This window comes from Mastigoproctus giganteus, chromosome 5, assembly GCF_048544385.1.
Source record: "Mastigoproctus giganteus isolate SK-2022 chromosome 5, ASM4854438v1, whole genome shotgun sequence".
Taxonomy (NCBI): Eukaryota; Metazoa; Arthropoda; class Arachnida; order Uropygi; family Thelyphonidae; genus Mastigoproctus; species Mastigoproctus giganteus.
Window position 1 is genome coordinate 200875456 of NC_143579.1, and position 25111 is coordinate 200900566.

Consider the following 25111-nt stretch of genomic DNA (forward strand, 5'->3'; position numbering starts at 1 on the left):
GCGTGCTAAGATTGATGGTTGCTCCCTCAATTTTAATATAGGGGGCCGACGAGTGTCTAGTGTCTCTGTTAATAGGATTGAGCCCGTCTTTGTCGGCGAAATTGTCAATGGCAGCTTTGTCCATCCCAGTAGATTTTTCTGCACCCTGTTTGCCTCGATATCCTAGCCGGCCCTTGAGTTCGCCTCCACGGTGGAGATGATTTTGCTGCTTGGATAAGGTTTTGGAGTGCCTCTACTGTTGAGAGCCTGGTGTGAAACCATATTGTCTACTAGAGGCAAGGTTTGCTGAGTTATAGTAGCTGGTAATTATCATGTGTAGAAGTCTCTCGAACAATTTGCTCACCATGGAGAGCAGAGCAATTGGCCTATAGGAGTCTGGCATATTCGGTTTCTTTGTTGGATTTTTGATAATCAGCCTCAAGTTTGCAGTTTTCTAGTTGGAAATTTTCCTGCCATGAGGCAGCAGTTGAATTGTTGGAGTAGGAGGTGTGGATCCATTTCTATCACTTTCTTGATAATCTCTGACTGCAGCAAATCTGGGTCAGGACAGTTTTTGTTTCTCATTTGCGCAGCTGCAACTTGAAGTTCGTCCACTGTAAATTGTGTTTTCATCCTCTGTATAGTATATGCATTGCCTGACAGATGGTCTTTTGATGAAGTGTCAGCATGCTCGGTGTTTTCCGTAGAATTGTATTCAGCATGTTGGTTGTTGAGCCCTCCCAGGTTGTTGTTACATTACCTTGTGGCGTCTTGGTTGCCGTTGTTTAAACCTTTCTCTGGGGAGTTTGTTTGTGGTTATTTTATAAACCACTTTCCAGGGGTGTCCATGATACTACTGCACTCAGCCTGTTTTCGTCCAAACGTTAAGTCTCATTCACCTGTTCACCTGCTTGCCGCCGAATATTGCAGTTTTCACTTCCTCGCACCCCTCCGTCTACATGAATGAGCTGAAACCTTGATTCATTAGACTAGCAACTCCTTTCCAGTCATCTAATGTTCAGGACCGGTGCTCCCGTGCCACTGCAGACGGAGGTGTCTGTCGGTCATCGTGGGCATAGGAGCATGTCGCCTATTCCATATACACTAAATCATCCGCTGGATGATGTGCCCAAAAAGTTTTTTTTTGTATCACCTGGTTGTAGTCTCACATTAATTGAAGGATTGTAAGCTACCTGTAGCACAGGACGGAATGTGCCAATTGCCCTTCACCTCGACTGCCAAAAACCAAAAAACTAAACTATTATATTTAGGCCACCCGAATAATTAAATTCATCTGCCATACTGTGTCTTATGTCTGTTAATTGCATGTGTTCTATGGTCGATTTGTCTGTCTGCTGGACGAAAAACCCCAGTTTCTGGGGGGGGGTGAAAACCTTGCTATCTACTCCTGAGACGACTAACTCAGCCACGGAGTGAAAAAAACCCATTAAAGTTCCTTGCGTCTTCGACGGGATTCGAACCCTTTTCCACCCGTTGTGAGGAGGACGATGACGATACCACTGTGCTACCGCGCAGACCACCTCGACTGCCAACCAGTGGTGGTCGTCCCTTCCCGGCACTTTGGGTCTTGTGTGTCCCTCTTCAGACCATTCTCGCCACAACACACCATTCACTATGTCTGCCAATGGATAATGCCTGCCGTTGCTGAGAGCTGACCCCCGCCTTCCTAACACCACAAATCATTTCCCTTTCAAACTCCGCCATATCCTTCCCTTACAAGTTGCACGGGCTTCGTACTGACGAAATGGCAGGTATTATCCGTGCCATCACTATCTATGCTTTGCCGGTTGGTGACGCCACTCCTTGTGGTATTCGTCCACTCGTGGAGACAGTGGCGGTCATAATGTTTTGGATAATGAGTGTACATATGTATACATTTTTTTTTTAATTTCCCGCTTTAACTGATTCTTCCCAGTAACCGACCAACTATTGGTTTGTCCCGATCACGTCGGATAAGCGACCTGCAAGCATACTGGACGGGGCCTATGGAACACTGTCGTGCGCATCTGACAGTTATTTTAAAGAGAAGTAGGTAAAGGAAAGCATCGGTTGCTCCCCTGAGCCGATTAAGCAGAGGGCAGTTAAGAAGGCTTCTACTGTCTATGAAAAGGATGGTTTTAAAAATAATAAACTTTCAAACGTTAAATTTACTGATTAACAAAGTCAATAAGTAAATTTATAAAATTTAGTGATGTAAGTTGTGACCAAAGCGTCTTGCTTCTTACTGTTGAGCAAACTCCTGATATTGTGGTGACACCTTCTCCAAGGTTACTTGTCATTGCTCTACTCCAAATAAAAGGCACTGTAACATTGGCGAAGTATATTGCTGTTTCATTTAAAATGTTTACTACTGCCTAGACTCGATTTTCGATTCTGTTTGGAATCTCATCGTTGAGCAGGATTTTGCCAATCTTTTCATTTACTTAATATAAAATTTACTACAAGTCTCTGAAGAATAAGCGGCAAGATCATAATTATACCACCGATTTGATAAGCACTATGCTTTGCTTAAACATTTTTTTTTTTTTTCTGTCCCTTTTACTGCTTCCAGCGTCTCTAGTTGTAACACGTGATAACTTATACATGTGTTAATAACTCGGTGTGTTAGTGAAACCCGAAGAGTAGTAAGATATTACTCTGGTGAAACTTGTAATATTTCTTACTCTTCATTAGTTGTGAGTGATTACATTATTTGGTGAGGTAAGAATTAATTATGATATAACAAATCGTTGAAATTATGAAATCAGTAGTAATTATGAAAATAAGATTTTTACAAAAATGAAAAATATTTATTCTCTGTTGTGCACAAAGCTCAAAACTAGAACCGGTGACGCAACATGGAAATAATTGTTTGATATCAGCGGTCAACAAAATGAACTTTTGTTTTTTTTTTCTCCAATTTTTAAGCAAAGGTTTATTTATTCAATCAATTTAGTAGTCACCCAGATAAAGCAATCTTAGCTAGGAAGGTTCAAAATTTTGTTACATTATTCATTAATCACACTATGTCATTATATAATAAAACTACAATGTAATGAAAATGAAACTACATACAGTTAAACCCCGACTTACGTAACTTCGGGCTTACGTAAATTTTTTTAGTAAAATCGTAAAGATATTTTCTGTATAATTTTTAAGAGTGAAATCGAATGAAGGAACAATAAGTTTTTAGTTTTGTTCCCATACAAACTATGTTGGATAATAACCTCCCACTTAGCTAGATCTAGGTAAATAACTAGATTTAACATTTCATTTTCTGCTTTAAAAATTCTGAAGAAATATTCGGCAACATGTGTTTGAGACAGGTGAACTATTTATTATTATTATTATTAGCCATATGGTGCAAGAAAGCCTGAGGCTTATGTTGCACCAGCCAAAAAAAGGTAATACTCCAGAGAATGGTACCCTTTACAAAATGGCTTCGAGTTGTTGTTGTTGTTTGGTTTTTACAAGCATTAGCAGCTAAGGCCATATTGCTCTGGGATATGCGGTGGTCATTCCCTGACCTTTCCACATCCTCCGTATTTGGTGGTGATGGGCTCGAACCCCGGTCTAATCAAGAAGCATGTGCTACGCACTTCTGCTCCTTCCCACCTGGCTACGGAGGTGCCTATGGCTTCGAGAAGAAGAGAGGGAAAGCAGTGACGTATGGTTTGCAACTCCACCCACTCACTGCATTCCCCTCTTCTTCTCGACGATTGCATGTGGCAGATGTCGTGTGATATAACAGTATGTCGGAGCCGAAAAACAACAAAATTAACAGCAAAATGGCAATTTTTTCGGAGCAGCAACTAATAGAAATGCAATTTATTCGGGGAAGATAATATGTCACGTAATGTAACATCTCAAGAGTTAAAATGAAGAAAAATTAACACAAAAACAGGAATTTTTTTTTTTTGAAAACAAGAAACAAAAAGTAATATGACATGTAGCAAACGACTGGTTTTTGCTTGAATACCTCCCGAAGTCTTGTTAAAACCTAACCTAAAAACCCAAACATTTTTCACTAAACACAAATGAAAGTCAATTAAAAACATGACTCCTCTTATAATTGTTGTTTTCGTCCAATGACTAGTGTTTCTTGAATCCCTCCCGAAGTCGTGTAAAAACCTAACCTTTTTTCGCTAAACACAAAATGAAAGTCAGTTAACTCGTGCAATGAACAATAAAATTCCTCTTTGTATAAGCACAATATGCCAATAGAATTTTGGCGTATTGTCGCTCGGCCAATTTCATCGAACATCCAACCCAAAAACACTTATACTGAGAAGCAATCAAATTCACACTCATATATGATTCAACCACAGCCTTACATTTGTCCTTTTCCAAACCATGCAACATTCTCTCACTCACTCCATTGGGATTGAACAAAGGTCAAAAAAACACAAAAAACACAAAAAGAAATGAAAAAAAAAATAAGAAAATGTGACTGCAATACATGGCAGCAAAAAAACAATGAAACAGTTTACTTGCAGGATGGAACAGGATACACTACACAGAAACTCAGGGCTAAACGAGCAACCATGTGGCAAGCAGTAACTGAACGAGCAACACAGATGTGAAACCAGCATGCAAATGAAACCATGAGGGATGAATTTTGCATTTGCCAGTGACATCGTGTCATGTGACATACACCTGAAATGATGATATGATGGCAATAATAACATCAAACTCCTGGCAATTTGTGAAATAATTTAACAATTTTTCATACTTTGAAAATGACATCAGCCACACTAACATTGTTTTCAATTTGATCAGCAAATTCAATATTTTTAATTAAAATCTAAATCATTGTTGCTTATTTCTGTAGCAGTTGCAAATTCACTGTCTTCTGTACTTTCTTCTTCATTAGTTTAATTTCAGGATAATTCGGTATTCATTTCATGTTCAACATCAAATTCAGAACTTTTTAAATACATCTTTTTGTAAAGTATATCACATATGGTGCCTCCGTAGCCAGGTGGGAAGGAGCAGCAGTGCATAGCACACGCTTTTTGATTAGACCTGGGTTTAAGCCTGTCACCACCAAATACGGAGGATGCGGAAAGGTCAGGGAATGACCACCGCATATCCCTCGAGCAATATGGCCTTAGTTGCTAATGCTCCTAAAAACCAAATAACAACAACATATCACATATAGCCAAATGAAACCCATGTGCATAACACAGCTAGTGATGAATATCGCTTTTGCTACCAAATTTTAACATAACACTTGCACTGTCAGTTACAACAGCAATAATATGCTTCTTTGTAAATAGATTAAACTGTCAATTTATTTTCTAATATATCTTCAGTTTTCTCTGCTGGAAGTGACCCAAATATTTGCACCATACTCAAATTCCAGAATTTTGGGTTCGAATGCACACTGATATTTGAGTAGCGACGATTTCTTAGAGACATATTCAGAGGCATAGCTAGGTTTTCGGTGCCTTTGGCAAATTCATAGCTATGTGCCTTTTTTTTTGATAATTGGCAAAATCATAATAAATAATAATAGGTGCAGTTGGACCTCTGTTTAACGAACTTCTTTATAGTGAATTTTTCTATTTAGCGAATTTTTTTTAAAATTCCCCTGGTAATTACATTTAAAATAGCTTCCATAGAATGAAGAAAATTTTCCCTATAACAAATGGATTATGAGAGACTTAACTGGGTATGCATCGTTCGCACCTCTGGCTTTCAAGCAATTTAGGCAGTAGTTATTATATAGGAACATAAAATTATTAAATTACATCAAAGCTTAATTTTTCTTGCTTTAGTGTTAGCAAAATTTGTGATAATTTAATAGAAGTATATTTTGCTAGCAAATTCATGTTCAATTGAAAGGAGACATAGATATGATGTGCATTCTTGTCCTGACATCGATCACAAATAATTCTTAACAAGTTTTAACTTGCTAAAACTCTTTTCGCCAGTGGTTACTGTTGTTGGCATTGTAAGGAATATTTTAAGACTTTCTTCAATACTTGAATAGGTTTCTTGCAACTCCCATTTAGCCAATACATTTAAAATATCTAAGTGATATATTGTATGGGCATTTTTATTTTATAATATTTAAATTATTTGGTGTTTAAAACATTTGTTTTCAATTTTAAATTGGTCTTGATTAATTTCAGGGTATTTTTCTGACAATAAAATAACTTTAGTTTCTAAATCCTCGCTTTGCCATTCAATGGACCACTTCACCAGTCAAAAACAGTGTTCTGCTATCTTTTTTAGAAATTCAAATCTTTCATCTGACTGCATTATAATAGAATCAATTATTGAAAAATAAGAAATTTTTATTCTCTCGAAGTTCGATGATTCATCTTCAGCATGCACACCTGGCATTTTTTTTTTTTCATTTCGCCTTCCTCTTTTCCACTGGTACTCTTAATTTTTTTTGCAAGTTCCCTCAATTTCAGTAAAAATGTTATAAATTTCGTTTTTTCTTGATCTTTAAAATAATCTACAAGCCATTTAATTAATATGGATGATGATAAATATCCCGTTTTTTTTTTGCAGTGATATGTTGAATGTATTTATCCTTTCCAGTAACAAATTCCACAGACTTAAAAATTGAAACTTGTAACCACTCATTTTATGGTGTAATGGTTTAAAGATAAATGTGTCACCAAGTAAATAATCATCTTTCATTTTGTCTAATATTGAAATAATTTGAGTTGCCCATATACTTTAAACACCATCTTGTATCAGTATGTCTCTTCAGGCTGATTTTTATGACTGATGATAGTTTTTCCCATCTACTAGTGGACAAAGAGAAGAAATTGTACAATGACTATGTAGTTCTTAGTGCTGCTTGTACAATGTCGCCAATTAGTCCACCTTTTTGAAGACCCTTTTCTAACAATTTCCATTTTGTGAAATTGTTTGTGTTGTAACATTTTTTTCATGAGATATTTAGACGTTTGGATTTAGATGGTTCCATCCTTAAATCCATTTTATATGTCTTCTTATAACCCAAAATGGAACATTATTTGTGCAAAATGCAAATGAGAGGCACAGAAAACAATATATTGCAACTTTGTTTAGCCTCCTAGTAATTTATTTAATAAATTACTAGGGGGCTCTGCCCCTGCTTGTTTTGCTCTCCAACCTCCGCACACGCTTTTCTACGTAAAATGTAGAGGTATGACGGAGTAAATCAAATCTTTTCTACGTAAAAGAAACATTTGTTGAAACGCACCAATCGACACTAATCGAATTATTTACCTGTGCAATTATAGTAACTTAATTGGCCCACCCACTTGTACCACGTGACCTGCACCGTCTTCTCCCATTGGCTACCCCACCACATGGTATTCTTAAGGTCGAATAAATATCACTATGTAATTACGGTATTTACCTACATTTACATAGGTCACCTAGGAAAAGGGCTTTTGCTTCAGGTTTCATAATGCATGAAGGATATTGTTATATCCGAAAGAGCAGGACTAAAATATTTAACTAAAATATTTACAAACTATACAAATATTTAAAATATTTACAAAATACTAAACTATTTACAAATATACTTACTATATCAGGACAATGGGTCCTTTCATTAATATACAAAAAAATGTTACAATGGAACATCAAATGATGCCGGGCACATGTGCACGAGGTTGGTGAACATTATGGAGGCAGTTGTCTTGCAATATGACAAACGTTTGCATGCATCCCACGTACATGCTCTACACTGTCAACAGCAAATGTCTGACTCAGCCCAGTAACCCATTTGTGTTCATTCCATTTAACATTCACCAACCTTGTGCACGTGTTTCACTGTCTAATACATGACCACGCTTGGCATCATATGATGCTCAATCATAACAGTTTTTGTATATTAATGTCAGCTGATGAAGGGACCCATCATCCCAATATAGTAGAGATATGATTGTAAATAGTTTAGTATTTTACAAATATTTGTATAGTTTTGTATTGTATAATAATAATATTATACTAACATTATAATGCACTGATTGAAATCTAATCAGGAAATTACCAATGCAATTATCTACCTACACATTTGTAGTGATGTAATTGTCCCCTCCCTCTTCTGGGAGGGGCAATTAATCTAAATATCACTAGGAGGAAAACTTTTTTAATGTATAGAGAGATAGAAGAAAAAGAATTTTAGAGGATAAGTGATGAGTAATATTAGATCAAATAAATAGTTTCTTAACTAATATAAAATAAAATAAAATGAAATAAGAAAAAATCTTTACAAGAAAATCATATGCCTTTTAGCTGTTACAATACTCAATCTGGACTCTATACTTTTAGACAACCTTTTTAAGTGATAGATTAACATTGTTACATACGAAACAAGACAAATCATGCAAATGCGGCTAAACAAATTTAAAGGTTAGACAATAACCCTTTAACCTTTTAAGTGAGAACAAGGCAACTATACCTTGTAATGTAGTGTTATAATTATAAAATATTAAGTTTAACCCATCATGTCAAGTACAATAAATTGGAGTGAATCCAAAGCATGGAAATATTTTGTATGCTCAAAAAAGACGCACTGCAGCATGCAAAAAGTGTAATGCCATAATACAACGTAAAGGATCTTCTACAAGTGGACTTCATCATTTAAAAAGAGCTCATAAGGAATTGACAAATGAATTAGTATACCCCAAAAGAATGTATAGAAGAAATTTTTACAAAATTAGCCTCTATCAATGGATTTTCTATTAATGCGATTATAAACAGTGACTTCATACGAAAATCGCTGCCTGATAAAGGTTTCATTTTGCCCAGAAACCCATATAACGTGATGAATATAGTACACAAGCAATACACAATTGCAAAACAAATTGTAATTGAAGAAATAGCTAAGAAAATTTCAGATGGCAAAAGATTTACAATTTCATTAGATGAATATACACGATAGTATAAGAACGCCTTGGCACTGGGGCAGGTGCCAAGGGCGTCGGTATCAGAAGGGTGCCACTGACAGGCACCATCAGTTCGATGCCAAGCTATTTAGATACATTATTTTTATGTTATTTTGGTTTTTAGGAGCATTAGCAACTAAGGCCATATTGCTCCGGGAATATGCGGTGGTCATTCCTTGACCTTTCCGCATCCTCCGTATTTGGTGGTGACTGGATCGAACCCTGGTCTAATCAAGAAGCGTGTGTTACGCACTGCTGCTCCTTCCCATCTGGCTACGGATGCGCCCTATTTAGATACCTGAGGCTAGTTGATGAAATGGCACCCCTATATGATGTCACATCAGAGAGCAGAGGCAGGGTGAAAATTAATTTTTGCTAAATGGCATGTTTTCAGAGTTTGATTCAAGCCTGCATGACTCCTTAAATCTGAGTACATACTGCATAGATCTATCTGCAGTCCAGAACATAACTTTGAAGGGACCAATCAAGTGATTGCTTCATCAGAATTGCTTCATCAAATAAAAAAATGAAGGTATTGGAAAAAAAAAAAAAAATGGGATTATCCCATTTTTTTTTTTTTTTGACATTTTCCCGGGATAATGAGTTGTCAGTTTTATCACAGTATCCAGTGATCCTGCTTGTTAAGTCCTATCATGCACACACACCAAGAATATAACCCAGCTCCTGACAATGTGGTCTCAATGATGCCTTTTGCATACACCCAATGCATACTACCTCCAGTCAGTAGCTGGTAGAGTAGAGTAGATAGAGGCAGCCAGATTATACACTAGCTGAATCAGATGCCTCCTAGAGGGCTACCAATCAGTTTGGTCTGGTGGATTGCTTAGCTGCCAGCTGCAAAAATCATTTTAGAGCTGTACTTGCAAAAAGTAAGGAATATTGGATCTTGCTGTGATGCCCATCATAACCTCAGAAGACATCACTCATATTGCATGATAGAAATGATGGAGATTGCTGGAGTTTTGCATTGAAGACTAAATGTGGGTTTCATCACTTCAAACCTCCTGTAAGAAAAGTGGTAATATTGCACTGGATGGTGAAAGTCATCTAAACATTTACCAGCTAGTATTACCTCATGACACAGAGGGTAGCATTCTTTTATGTGATATGGTTTCCACATTTGAACCCTGTTTGCATTGGTTCAAACCTGGGTGATCATCTCTAGTATGCTAGTTGCAGTGTTTTTAGGACAGTATCACCGTTATAAAGGTACAAGTGGAGGACTTAGTTGTCGTAGGATGACTGGACTTTATGGAAATTTAGTCCATTTGACTCACAGTTGGTTCCTATTGAACAGAGAGTATTTAGATGTCAGTAGCCTCATTTTTTGAATGACCTACACCACCTCCAGCTCAGGACTCTGGGTGTGCCAAGCCTGGGCTCACATCATGTTACAATTTATAGACACATTATACTGATGCTTCATATCTTAGTTGCTTTCATATAAATTCTAAAGAATAACAGCATTGTATAACAATCATTACTTTATAAATTTATTAGAAATCCCAGAATGTCATTTTTATTGAATACAGATCTGTATTAAAAGTTTCTGTATTCCTGTTTCTAAGAGTTTGATTGGTATGAGTTTTCGTATTAACACTAATGAAGTAGCTCTGGTACATAAAAACAGTAGGATACTAGGATTGAGTAGCTATTAATTAGAATAATAATATTTATGTAGTTTTTCTTGTAGGTGTCTATAATTTTGTCAAAAATTTCAAAGCATGTCAGGCCATCGTCCAGAGCACAGGGCACCCCCAGAAATAGTAAGTGCATTTTAATTTTTCATTTGAGGTAACTTTTAATAGACAAGAGCAGCCTTAAAAATCATGATATTACACAATGATTATAAAGGAACTTTGGAATTTGAATATTTTATATTGAAAAAGTAATGGTTACAGGTTTTGACAGTGTGAGAGGATGTGATTATTGCATTGGACTTGACCATTCTCTTCTTCTGCACAGGTGTTTTTCATACTTGCTGTGGGGCTCTTTGATATCCAGTTGCACATGCTTACTGTGGGTCTCTTTGATATCCAGTTGCACATGCTTACTGTGGGTCTCTTTGATATCCAGGAGTACATTGCATTTCATGGATGTTGAACTGAGTGATCTGCTTCTCTTATGATCATGAGATGTGATCATGTCTATCATCCACTGTCTTGTATGCTGGTCACCTGTCTCACATAACAACATTCTAAACCTATGAGTTTTTAGAAGAATGCTGTTGTTTCTAGGAGATAATTCTAATTCTGTCTTGAAAATATTTTTTATAGAGATATTCACTTTCTTGATATGAAGTGTGGCATCTTGCTTGAAGATGATATTTCTTGTGTAGTACTGTTATGGCATTGGGATGGAGACATACATTGTGATCATTATATCAACATTTACAGCATATGTGCACAGTACTGATTCTGTTCTCTCCTTGAAGAAGCATGGTAAATAGATCTAGTCATGACACTACATACGACAGTATAAGTGTAGCTTTGTGTAAGATTTTCTAAGTGTGATGTTGACTTTATTTTTCCCAACTCATGCCATTGTGCATATGTGTGGTGATCACTAACAAGATTGAGTTGGCCTTATCTACTTCATGAGCTCACAAAGCACATTGTCCATGGTGAATCGTGAAGATTTTGATGTGAGCATTGTCCACAGTGAATCATGAACTTCTTAATTTGAGCATTGTTCATGTAAAGCAGCCCTTGAATTATCAGCAGCTGATAATTCAAGGGCTGCTTTACTATAATTTCCACAGGTGTAATGGAGTTTCACAATCTCAGCTGTGTTTTCATCTTAGTGCCACATTTCTGTTTAGTGACAGTGAGTAGTTTATTTATACTATGAATTTGCAGATGATATACAAATTGGGTATTGATAGGGCTCTTGGCAGTTAAAGTCACATCCATAGTATTCTTGAACTCTAACTTATGTGACTAACCATTATTATAAAGAAACTATAGTTTAGTGCAGTGTTTCTCAATCTTTTTACTCTCGTGGCACATTTTCCAAAGAAGAAAAATTTCGCGGCACACCTACATAGTCATAGAAGAAGAAATTTCTAAATTTCGCGGCACACTTGGAAAATTTTGCGGCACACTAATGTGACGTGCCACACCCTTTGAGAAACACTGGTTTAGTGAATAAAGGAGGCACTCTGAACTATATGCATAGGTTGTATGTAGTTTATTATGGCAGTGGGAAACTGATTTTGATACTGAGAATTGTATACCCACATGCAGGTGTTTATGCTGGCAGATAAACTGGAAGATATAATTACCTAAATCTGATATTTTGTGGATTCCACTTCCTCAGAGATGAGTACATTATATTTGTAATATATTTATAATATAATATAAATATAATGTACTCATCTCTGAGGAAGTGGAATTATATTTATAATATAATACAGTCCATTCCGGTTATTTGGGACACATCGGGATGAGTGCATTTTGGCCCAATTATCCGAAGTTTCACGTAAATAGTTAAAAATACAATGTACCTCCCCCCCCCTTTTTTTTACAATTGGTTCACTGTACAATCAAATCATGTTATGACGAACTCAACATAATCAAAAGGTCAAAAATCAAAGCCATGCTACCACTTTCTACGATAGCAAGGGAATTGTACACCAAGGGTTAGTGCCCAATGGCCAAAGTATTACTGCTGCCTACTATCTGGACATTTTGAAACATTTTGTTTCAGGGAATCTCTCATGTGCAGCCTCAGTATGGAAAAGACAGCAGTTGGTTCCTCTTGCTTGGCAATGCAAGCCACACGCCTCTTATTGTTCTGGAGTTTTTGGCTAGCAAAAAGTCTGCATACTGTCGCACCCATCTTATTCACCAGTTTTATCCACGTGTGACTTATTTTTGTTTCTGAAGCTCAAGGCACCACTGAAAGGCTGTTATTTTGATGAGATTGACACCATTCAAAGAGCTGTAATGAGAACGTTAAACAGTATACCAGTCTCCACCTTCCACCAGTTGTTCCAATTACTTCATGATTGTTGCATGCAGTGTGTGGATGCAGGAGGAAGTTACTTTGAATGAACCAAGCTTAGTTTACTCATACATTGGATCATTATTTTTTTCTAGCATTAGTCTCATTTTCCATATGTTGTAGTATATCTTCTTTGCTAAATGCTGAAGGTAATCTGCTTGATATTACATAGTTCAACACTACATGTTTGTGTCAAACATCACACTACAATGGCAGTCTATTTGGTGAGAAGCAAAACATGCACTATGGGTACATGTTGGATTTCTGCTCTTTTGTTTTCTATTACAGCAAAGACTTCAGGAATTTTACTGTTGGCAGAGGGTCATTTCTTTATCTGTCACAGATGCAATCCATGATCTAAAATTTCTTTATTAAATTGCTCACAGCTTTACTGGAATATGGATCACAATGGAGACTGGGTACACGATTACATTTATGTAGCACAGCTGTGAACAGCTGTTTGGAAGAAAAGTAATGACGAGAGTGAAAGAGAAGTTAGAAGGCAAAGAGCCATCCACCATCACCTGTAGCGAATGGTCAGAGAGATTGGATACCCAGTTTTTTAGATGCAGAGGAAGCAATATTTGCAATGTGCTTATGCCAAGTGAAGATAAGAAGTCAGGATAATCCCAGATAGAGATATATGACCTTGCCTAGAATTCGGAGTCATTGAAGATAAGCATAGGAGCAGAAGACTCCTTTTTGCGAGATATAAGACAGGACTGAGTTTTAGGAGGATTGAAATCAACAAAGTTATCTTTGCCCCACTGGTGAATTACCTGGAAATCAGTATTTAAGGAATTGGTAATGATATTCGAGAAGTTGAAGCTGTTTGTGCAGGGCAAGATTTCTCAAACTGGAAGGTATATTGCAATGTGCTATCATCAGAAAAACTATGGATAGGTTTTCTGATCAATGTAAGAAGGCCATTAATATACAAGAGGAAAAGAGTGGGAGAAAGACCTGAACCTTGGGGAACACCAGCATTAGTGGAGAAGTTAGAAGATAGAGCTATCCACCATCACCTGTAGCAAGTGGTCAGAGAGAAAACTGGATAACAAATTACAAAAAAAAGTTTGTAAACCGTAAGATGGAAGCTTATTTAGAAAAAGACCTTTATTCCAAACATGATCAAAAGCATTTGAAATGTCAAGAGCAATGCTTGAGTTTCACCAAACTTTTCCATTCGATTTGTCTACAGACAGGTAACATAAGTCAGAATATCACTAGTGGATCTCCACTGACGGAAACCATACTGCCAATCATTGATCACATGGAAGTTTTCTGGATAGTTTAAGAGTTGGCAGTTAATTAATTTTTCCATTATTTTTGAAAGAGTAGAAGTAATTGCAATGGGACGATAATTGGATGGGAGGGATTTGTCACCCTTTTTAGGAACTGGCTGGATATGAGCAAATTTCCCAGCAGAGGAAAATTTTACCTTTGGAATAAGAAAGTGAAAAAAGGCAACACAGTAAGTGTTTGTGCTCCTGAACTGGAGTAAGTTCAGGAGCACAAATTTTGAAAACAAGTGGAGAAATACCATCATGACCTGGAGCTTTCTTAGCATAAAGATTAATCAGAATCCTTCTGACATCCTTTTGACGGAAGATTCAAGAGGCATTGGAATGTACTGGGAATGGTCGGAGGTGGTTTACCAAGATCATCAATACACAAGCTGGAAGAAAAATAGGATGGTAGCAGGTCAGCTTTATCTTTTGCTGAAATGGCAATAGAACCATCTGCTTTTTGATAGAGGTGGGAACAGAGATGGGCAAAATCTGCAGCAGTAGCTTTGGCAAGAGACCAGAATGGTCAGCTACCATTTGGACAAGAAGCAAGTTTTCTACTATTTTTCTATGAAATCTAGTTTGGACTGATTAATAACTGCTTCGCAATTGTTGTGAGCTTTGGCCTAGGCAGAGAATGAACCTGGAAATTTGGAAACAAACCAATTACGATGTGTAACATTCTTCTATTGGACAGCCTTAGCACATTTATTGGAAAACCAAGGTTTAGATAAAGGATGAAATTTTAAGGTGGAATAAAGGATTCCATCCCTACAATAATAATTTCACCAACACGATTTGAGCTAACATTAACATCAGAAGTTTTGAAACAGTAATTATGACCAAGGAAAAGAAGAAAAGAAATCTCACAGATCATCCCATTTTGCATTCTTGTAATGCCAAACAACAAGAGGAGGTTGAGAATGGTTATGAGAGAAAGGCTCCATTGGAGAAGAGTTGTGATCTGAGGTGCCTAGAGGACCACTCACCTCTATCGCATACTAGTAATAGTAATGGAGGCATGTGATGCAAGAAAGCAAGTGTATGAGCTTATGTAGCATCAGCCAAAAAAAAAAAAAAAAACAATTTCACACATCCATTCCCTCTAAAAGTTTGTCCAGTTTCTCCTTGAATTCATTTAAGCTATCAACTTTCACAATGACAGATGGAAGTTTGTTCCAGCAATTAACCACCTGCTGGCTAAAGGAAAATTTTCGCACATCTATTTTACAACTGTCTTTCCTCAATTTGAATTTATGCCCCCTCAGGTTCATAATCTGAGGAGCTGGAAGAATCCCATCAGAATTCAGTGTGCTCAACTCATTCAAAGCCTTATACACCTCAATCAGATCACCTTGCTGGTGCCTAGTCTCCAGCCATTGCAATTTGTAAAACTTAAGCCTTTCTTGGTAAGAGGACCCCTTTGCTCCCCTCACCAATCTTGTTGCCTTTCTCTGTATACGCTCAAGCAACTCTACATCCTTCCTAAAATGAGGCTTTCAGACCTGTATGCATTACTCAAGGCGTGGCCTGACCATTGCCTTATACAAAGGGATAATCACCTCCTTTTCCCTACTAGCAAAAAGTCCTGTATATTGTATATGACAATACCCCCATGACCTGCTCTGGCAGCCTGTCTGCATTGCTCAGAAAACTTTATATCTGACTGCACAATTACTCCCTGGTCTTTTTCATTTTCTACCACCCTAAGTGTAATACCACACAGTTGGTACATTTCTCTGGGGTTATTTCTACACTTTGCTTTTGTTAATGTTAAACTTCAGTTGCCACTTCTCGGCCCATCTCCCCAAATTTTCTAGATCCTGTTGCAATATTAAGCGTGATATAGCTTCATCCATATCATTGATAAATAAAGAAAACAACAGTGGGCCCAACACCAAACCCAAGCCCAACACCAAATTACTGAAAGAAGAGAAACTGAGAGAAATTTCTGACAATCTTAATAGTAGTTCTTAAGATGAAAAAGAAGATTTTGACTGATGATTTGGTAAAAGATCCTGACTGGGATATTTCTTCAAATTGAAGGAGATAATGAAATACCGAAAAATATTGAAGAAGTAGTGTTTCAAGACTGGATGGCAGAAGAAAATACTGATGACCAATTTGAAAAGACCAAAGAACCTGAGATTGAAGTGACTGAAACAAATGAAGTTATTGAATGGACTGAATATGAAGGATGCCAAAAAAGATTTGATTTTACAGGCAAATCAGGACAGCAAATAGATGTATCAAGAAACATCACTCATCTTGAGGCATTTTCATTATTTTTTTTTTTTGATGAAGAAGTAATAAATCTTATTGTAACAGAAACAAACATATATACCGAACAGAAAATTCAGAGTACCCGAGCTTTGCGGCAGAGTCGTCTAAAAAAGTGGGTTCGAACAACTGCTGATGAAAAGAGAAAGTTTTTCGGGCTTATGCGGATGGGACTAGTAATATTGGGAAGTATTGCATCTTACTGGTCAACCAAACCTATCTATAAAAATAACATTGTCTCGCAACAGATTTGAATTGTTGTTGTGCTTAACCTAGAATAGCTGTTTCAGATAATGAAATCTCTATTCCAGGGGACAGGCTTAGTAAGATACAACACCTGATAGATGTTTTGCAGCTGAAATATCAGAAAATATTTTTCCCCAGCCAAGATTTCATCATCGACGAAACTCTTATTCCTTGCAGGGGCAGGCTGATATTCCAACAATATATACCAAATAAAGCACACAGGTATGGAATCAAGCTGTTCACATTATGTTCCACTGAATGAAGGATATCTGGTTGAGCAAGATCTATTCAGGTAAATCTGAAAATTATATAAAATCCATAGGTTTAGCTGCAAAGGTCTGCGAAGAGTTATCGCAAGAACTTCTAAATGAAGGTCGCACCTTGTATGTAGACAATTTTTATACAGCTACCATCTGGAAGGCGCCTCCGTAGCCAGGTGGGAAGGAGCAGCGGTGCGTAGCACACGCTTCTTGATTAGACCGGGGTTCGAGCCCGTCACCACCAAATACGGGGGATGCGGAAAGGTCAGGGAATGACCACCGCATATCCCGGAGCAATATGGCCTTAGTTGCTAATGCTCCTAAAAACAAACAAACAAACAACAACAAACATACCATCTGGAATTATCATTTCTTCATCAAAAAACTCGCGTTGTTGGTACATTACGAGCGAGTAAAAAATTTATGCCCAAAGAAGTCATGTACTCTAAGATAAATAAAGGGGAGATGATTGCTAAGGAAGAAAAAAATGGAATTATTGTTCTAAAGTGGCGAGATGCTCGAGATGTGAGACTACTAACAACAAAGCATGCCCCAGAAATGGTTGGACTCCACCAGTAAAGGAAGATGGAAAGAAGACAAAAAAAACCTACTTCCTATTCTAGCATATAATAAGGGAAAAAAAAGCAGGCATTGATCTGTCGGATCAAATGAGTTCATATGCCACAATGCTAAGAAAGGGGGTAAAGTGGTACCAGAAATTAGCGATATACTTGGAATATCAGTTGTCAATGCGTACGTGAAAAAACGTAAGAGTGCCACGTGAAAACAAATAAAATAAGAAGCTTTCGGGAAGAGGTAGTTATGGATTTGCTAAATATAGAATGTAAAGAGAAACGTGAAAAGCCAGAATGTGGCAACACTCATGTACTAATGACAAAATTTGAAGCAAACAACAGGAAAGTTAGAAGAATGTTAATTTTTTGTTACGCAAAATTGAGAGTCGGTAGGAAGCTCAGTTGCTAGCAGAAAAGGGAAGAGTTTTGACGTATTGCCCAAACTGTATTCAAATTTGGAGCGTTTTGGACAACACCATAAATATTCATAATATTGTAATTATAAAATTCGTAATAATAAAGAATTTTTAAATAATGACCAGTTACTTGCTTATTTTTTCTCATAGTGCCATGTAAATTTTATCACATGTATCACCGGAGGCCATGCTTTTCAAAAATAATGTAAATTTCCAACAATCGTCAGTGCTATACAGCTGACGCAGCTTCCACTGAGACAGTGGGTGTCGGCAATATTTGTCTGACGTGGTGCCTTAAAAACGTAATGGTGTTGGACATATACAGGCAACGAAGCGGCAGTCAACGTGTTAATATAAATGGATACATCACAACCACCCCTGGTGCCTTTCTTATGTATAACTTCAACAATTTCTCCTTCATGTTGCTCTCAGTTATTAAAATCTTTAAGCACCCTGTTACAGTTTGATAAACATGCATTTTCTTCCCTTAATAACTCCTCATGTGTGAATATAAATGCAAAATGTTTATTCAGATTATCAGCTATCTGAGCAGGATTGCCAACAATCAAACCATTGATATCAGGCGGACCAATCTGATTCACCCCTTCCTTCTAGAGTTTATATAAGTAAAAAAGTCATTGCCATTTTTCTTTACATCCCCTTTGCCAAAGATTTCTCGTAATCTGTCTTCGCTTGCCTAATCTCCTTTGTGACTTGATTACAGACTAGCTTTTATCTGCCTTAGGCTTCTGTGTCGCCTGATAATTTATATGCATCCCATGCATTTGTCTTCTCTCTGCCATTAGTTCATCTGAAATCAATTTAGGCCTAAACCTTGAAAGATATTTCTTAATCGGTATTGAAAAGCCTAGTAGCTTCCGCAATTAGTTCCTTGAGTGCTTCCCACTTAGAATTTGCTGTTGGTAACATCATCAGTTGGTCCCACTGTACAGAATTTAAAAACTGTCTGAGACCACTGTGGTCACCTTTATGAAAGCAAAAACCCTTTCCTTTACCCCTGATGGTAATTATATCCTTAAGTAAATCCCACATCAGTACACTGTGATCACTGCCACCTAGTGATGATATCCATGGTGTGCCAAGCCAATACTCACCTGATGTGAGCCCCTGGGATTACACATTAATGATTGTAATACCACAGCAGAAAAAGTGGCATTTCAGTATTTTTTTTTTGTGTAATGCTGGTATGTTACCTAACAAAAATAGAATTGGAAATAGAAACAAAATATTTATTTTGGATAAAAAATATATAAATGTGTAATGTTTTATGATATAACATAAAAAAAAGTGTAAATTTTGAAATTAACATGTTTACTGATATAATCATATGTAATTTTTAAAAATAATTATTTTAAAAACCAATCAGTGGAAAAAAAAAATACAAAAGTAAAATTATTTCATACTTTTGTTTAAAAAGCGAGATCTTAAAAAACAAAGTGCATTGTCTGCATTGCTTAGCTGCAAGTGAATTTTGTTGGAGGAATGGTGAGGTATTGATATGCCAATTTCAGTTATATTTCTCTAATTTCTTCCTCTTCAAATCTCATGTCTTGATTGATAATTTTTAAAAGATCTTTTCATACTGCTGTTTTGAACTTTTTTTAAATTTTTTTTTTGTAGGGACTGCAATATTTTTATCTATGGCATATTTTTTATCTGGGTTTTGTTTCATTGAAAGCATTTCTGGTTCATTTTCAGCTTCTTCAGTTTGATCATGCGTAAGATGCCAAGGTGGAGTTAGTAATTTCATTTTCAACATCAGTATTGCATTCTTAATGTTACACTGTTTCTGAAAGTCTTTGAACTAGAGTATAAATAATTCTTGCAATTGAAGCTTTGCTTTGAGATCTAGATTTCTATAATGACTGCTCATATACCATGTGAATATTAAGATAGTTTAATCAGCTATTAATTAAATCACTATACATTAAGATAATGTTTCAGGAACCCATCCTCAGACCATACATAGGCTGTTTTTTAAAGGTAATAAGAAAAAAGAATAAACCAAATTACTATTATGTTAGACTATAAAATATTTAAGGGCAATGTCCTCATACTACGAGGTAGAATGACTAACATATAGGTTAGGGCAAAAGCATCATTTTAACGTAGCCATCTACCAAAGTAGTTTAATTAATTAAATTGGCATCGTTTTGATTATATCTCATATTGTGAATGCCTTCATGACGAGTTGCCATGGTATTGTACTACCTTGAATAAGTAACACTTCACCAATGGAGAAGACTACTGTTATTTATTATCAGCGGATACCAATACCCATCAAAGCTTGTTGGCATCTCTTCGGTTTGAAAAGCTTTGAAATGGTGCCGTCTGGGTGGTATCTGCTGGGAATAAATAACAGTAGTCTTCTCCACTGGTGAAGTATTACTTATTCGGGGTAGTACAATACCATGGGAACTCGTTGTGAAGGCATTCACAATATGAGATATAACCAAAATGATGCCAATTTAATTAATTAATTAATTTAATTACTTTGGTAGATGGCTATGTTAAAATGATGCTTTTGCACCTATATATTATGTTAAAGTTAATATTACATATAAAAAACTTCTGGTGGATAATTACTGTATACAGTTTATGCATAGTACATTACATATTATTTATTACCTCATTCATTATTAGTTTTTACCTCTTCTAGTCAATTTGGGTATATAATTACCAGGATAAATAAAATAAATTGTAATTAAAGTTAATCAGAATTTCATACCTGTTTCCGGCCTCCTGCTTGCCGAATGTCTCAATTCTGACTGCACATTTCTGCCAAGCGGTGCTGTCAACAGTTTATATATACATAAGGTTTCTAAATAATTGTACAATAGTAGGATGCTAAGTAGTATAATCCTGGATCCAGTTATTTTTGGTGAATTGCGGCCCTGAGGTGATGGACCCAAACTTTCCTTGGATCCTCTGCGGGTTGTTGTGCTGCCTATTTCTCGAGGTGGTGTTGGGGGTGGGTTGAGCTTATGCTGTTTTTGCAGTATTTGAAGTTTTCTTTCTTGTTTCTTTAGGTCTTCCTCTATTGTCTTTTAAAATATTTTAAAGTATTGTTAGTTAAATTCAATCACTTGTTTTCTGTTTACAGAAGTGGCCTCAAAAATTTTTATAAAGAATGCTTCCTTAAATTTTATTTTGTTGTACTGGTGGTATGTGGAAAGGATTCTAGTATTATTAAACTGTCATATGTCCTCGCATTGGAATGCATGTATGGCTGTGTCGGATTTTTGTACCCTCCCATGCAGCCCCTTGAACTTCAAGGGGTTGGCATCTCTACAACGTACTAAAACACTAATCCAACTACAACAATCCCAGAGGCCTATTTAAAAAAAAAAAAAAATCTTGCAAATGAGGTAGTACGTACATAGGAAAGTCATACAGAAGACTCAATTACAGAATTAAAGAAAACAAAAAAAGAGACGTTCAATATGGGAGAATACAAAAATCTGGCATGTCCCTGCATGTGTTCAAATGTGGGAACATATATACGGCAGTTCAATAATACTAGAGTCCTTTCCACAGACCACCAGTACAACAAAAGAAAATTTAGGGAAACATTCTTTATAAAAATGTTTGAGGCCACTTCTGTAAACATAAAACAAAGGGTTGAATTTAATAATAGTTTAACATATTTAAAAAGATAATAGGGGAAGACCCAGAAGAACAGCCAAAGCTCAGTGCTCCCCACCACCACCTCTGGAAATAGGCATCGCAACAACTCCACAGAGGATTCGGGGACGAGGTTTGGGTCCAATTACTTCGGGGCTACAATTCACCAAAAATCACTGGATCCAGAATATACTACTTGGCATCCTGCTATTGGACAGTTATTTAGAAACCTCATGTGTAAATAAACTGTTGAGAGCACCTTTTGCCAGAAATGGGCAGTTGGAATTGAGATATTCAGCAAGTAGAAGGCTGGCCAACAGGTAAGAAATTCTGATTAACTGTTTTATTTTTCCTGGTAATTATACTGCTTAAATCGAATAGAATAAGTATAAACTAATAATACATAATGTAATAAATAATATATAATGTACTATGCATAAATTGCATATAGTAATTATCCACTAGAAGTTTTGTATATGTAATATTAACTTTAACATAATAGTAATTTGGTTTATTCTTTTTCCTTTCTGCCCTTAAAAATCAGCCTATGTATGGTCTGAGGATGGGTTCCTGAAATGCTACCTTAATGTATAGCGATTTAGTTACTAGCTAAATAAACTGTCCGAACATTCATGTGGTATAAGTGTGGTCATTATAGAAATCTAGATTCCATGGAAAACTACCGCGTAATGTTCTTCTCCAACTATGTTAGCTTTGCTTTGTTGATTCTGATTTTCTTTGTCCTCTCCAGGATTATGGAGTATAGAAGAACGCTTTCTAAATCAGTGCACACCTTTGCTCTACTTGAAATTTTAATGCAATGTACAACTCTTTGGACAGAGAAGAGCTTTGTTTAGCAAGTGATTTCATCATAAACTGTATAGTTGCACTTGCAGTTAGCAAATTGGCATCATGGTGACAATGTTTTACTGGTGATCTTCATTGGAAGATGAACTGAAATTGCCATTAATATAGTATTGAATTCGTTCTCTGTGAAATTAATTTTAGAATTAAGATCAATCAGTGATTTTTGAACAGTTTCTCAGTTTTATTAATGGGCCACGAGGTGTCACTTGCCCTAATTGTCGTAAATCCCATCGCTCAGGGCCAGTTATTGGCACATCATTGCTTTACACAAGCAGCTTTCATATAGCAAATTGAAATGGTTTGTGTTTGTGTGTATATAAATTGAAAAAGTTAACTTTTCAGTTCTAGAATCTAAGGCTAAAAAGCAAAAATACCAAAACACCGATATTTTACTAAACAAAAATACCGGTATTTAGGTATATCGGTAATACCAGTATTTTTTAGAAATACTAGTATTGCAATCCCTAGTACACATGCGCATAAACTTCACTTATAGATAATAGAATGTACATTTTGTGATTTTTTTTTCTCTGTTCATTTATTTTTTTTTTATTTTTAGTTTTACAATGAGGAAGAAGCAAGAAAATATACTTCGAAGTAAGTCATTATTTACGAGTATAAATATATTTCACTGTATTTTCAAATATATATGGAAAATATTATGTTTATAAAGATAAAATATTATAAAACTAAGAGCACCAAAGGCTCAATATGTCCTATATTTTAATCAAATTTTAAAATCACAAAAGAGTTACCTCATTCTTTTCTTCATATGATTCCTTCTCTATACAACTCTCCAAACCCGACTTACTTTAGACATGATTTTAAAATGATTTAAAATTACATAAACTTCATTAAAATACTATTAAATGTGTTCAATCCTCTTAGTTCATGAATGATCAGACACCCCTGGATCACAGTCGAAAGTCCCAACCCAACCCCAGACTTATCCAATACACTTCGCAGCCTCGAGTGGCTGAAGACCTTATGTCAAAAATTAAAAATAAACATTGCTAAAAGTGTCACGGAATATACTAAAAAACTACAATGATAAAATAAATAAATTACAATGAAACATTTTCCTAAAAAAAACTTGCTTCCTTAAGGGGACCAAATTTTTTAACATTCCATCATGTTCACAGGAGAGAATCCAAATGCGCAATATGTTTCATTTTAAAATCGTGTCTAAAATAAAGATAAAATGTTTTTTGTTCAGAGATGTGTGGAGAATCTGGTGTTGCAAATCCAGCATAACCAAAAATAATTTAAAAAATTCATGAAAGTTAAATTTTAATAGTATTATTATTTGTTTCATTACAAATACTTCATCTTTTTAAGATTGTATTCTTTTGTATGGTACTACTCTAGTATGTAAAGATTAAGATTTATCCCACTCTCTCGTTACACAGCTGTAATTATTAGTTGCCCTGCATTGTTGCCTTTGTGTTTTTTTGTATTGTGCTTGAAATCTTTATAATTTTTAAAAAACAACATACAGATCCTTGAATTGATGATTACTAGTTCTAGATCATTATTTTTTGCTGTATCATATATGTCTTTATTTTCCCACAGCTCTGAATAAACAGTTACTATACTACTACTACCAGATTTAACTTACTTTGATATTAACTCTAAGACTTTAGCAAGAACCAAGTTCCCAAGAGTTCCAAGAATTATTTACTTGTTAAAACTAAAATCAAAGGATATGTTAATATTAAGTCAGTGGCATTTCAAACATAGTCCTTAAAATTTTATCTTGTTAAAATTATAGATTAATCAGACAGTCTAGTTAAATGTGCAATATCTACTCCTACAAGGAATAAATGCTCAACTTCACATTGGGTGAAAACAGGACAATTTATTAAATATATACTGAATAAATTAGAATATTTAAACCCTTAATACTGACATTTGTATGTTCTTTATCATTGGCAAATGATAAATTTAATGTGGAAGACACACGATCTTGCATGTCTTCTGTGTATCATTTCCTTTTTTTCCCTTTTCATTGAATATGATACACAGAAGGAAATGGTTTCATTTCCTTCTGTCTATTATTGCCTATAAGTTTTATAATTTTTTTTTTATAAGCATATTTGCTGCAAATGAAGAACCCACAAATGCTGCTATGGCTGGAATATACTGCACTTTATTCTGGTGAAAATAGTTTGCAACATTAAAGAAAAGCTATTAGTATTTATCAAGCCAAATTGTGCAGTTAAAAGGAATTATCCAGTTTTTCCTTGACTTTGTCAGATTCTCTATCTCATCTACCATTGGGAGGGAACTTACTCCAGTGATCAACAATATGTGTCCCAAAGGCAAGCTTCATGAGATCTAATCTTCTGTTAGTAACAAAAAATTTTATATTTGCATTCTTTTGTTTTAGTTCCACCTGTCAGCACCAAAATACCTCTCTCATTCATTCTGCTTATTCCTTTAAGGGTCTTAAATATTTATATCAGGTTACTCTTGAGGTGTCTAGTTTCCAGGTTTTTGCAGTATATTCCTTCTAATGCCTTCTCTTTTTTTAGGTGCAGCCTGTGAACCTGAATAGGATATTTTAATTGTGTTCTCACCATCATTTTATAAAGAGGAATAATAACATCTTTTCCCTGCCAGTAA

At 35.8% G+C, this 25111-nt stretch overlaps 1 protein-coding gene across 1 annotated transcript in view; it reads left to right on the top strand.

Moving 5' to 3' along the window:
* Positions 1–2606: 2606 nt before the first annotated feature.
* Positions 2607–25111, top strand: part of LOC150086005 (18S rRNA (guanine-N(7))-methyltransferase) — a 106500-nt gene continuing 83995 nt past the window's right edge. Inside the window, exons 1-3 of the mRNA XM_090373649.1 lie at positions 2607–2700; positions 10597–10669; positions 23046–23083. Coding sequence (XP_090229775.1) covers positions 10628–10669; positions 23046–23083 — 80 coding nt within the window. The 5' untranslated portion in view covers positions 2607–2700; positions 10597–10627. The remainder of the gene's footprint in view (positions 2701–10596; positions 10670–23045; positions 23084–25111) is intronic.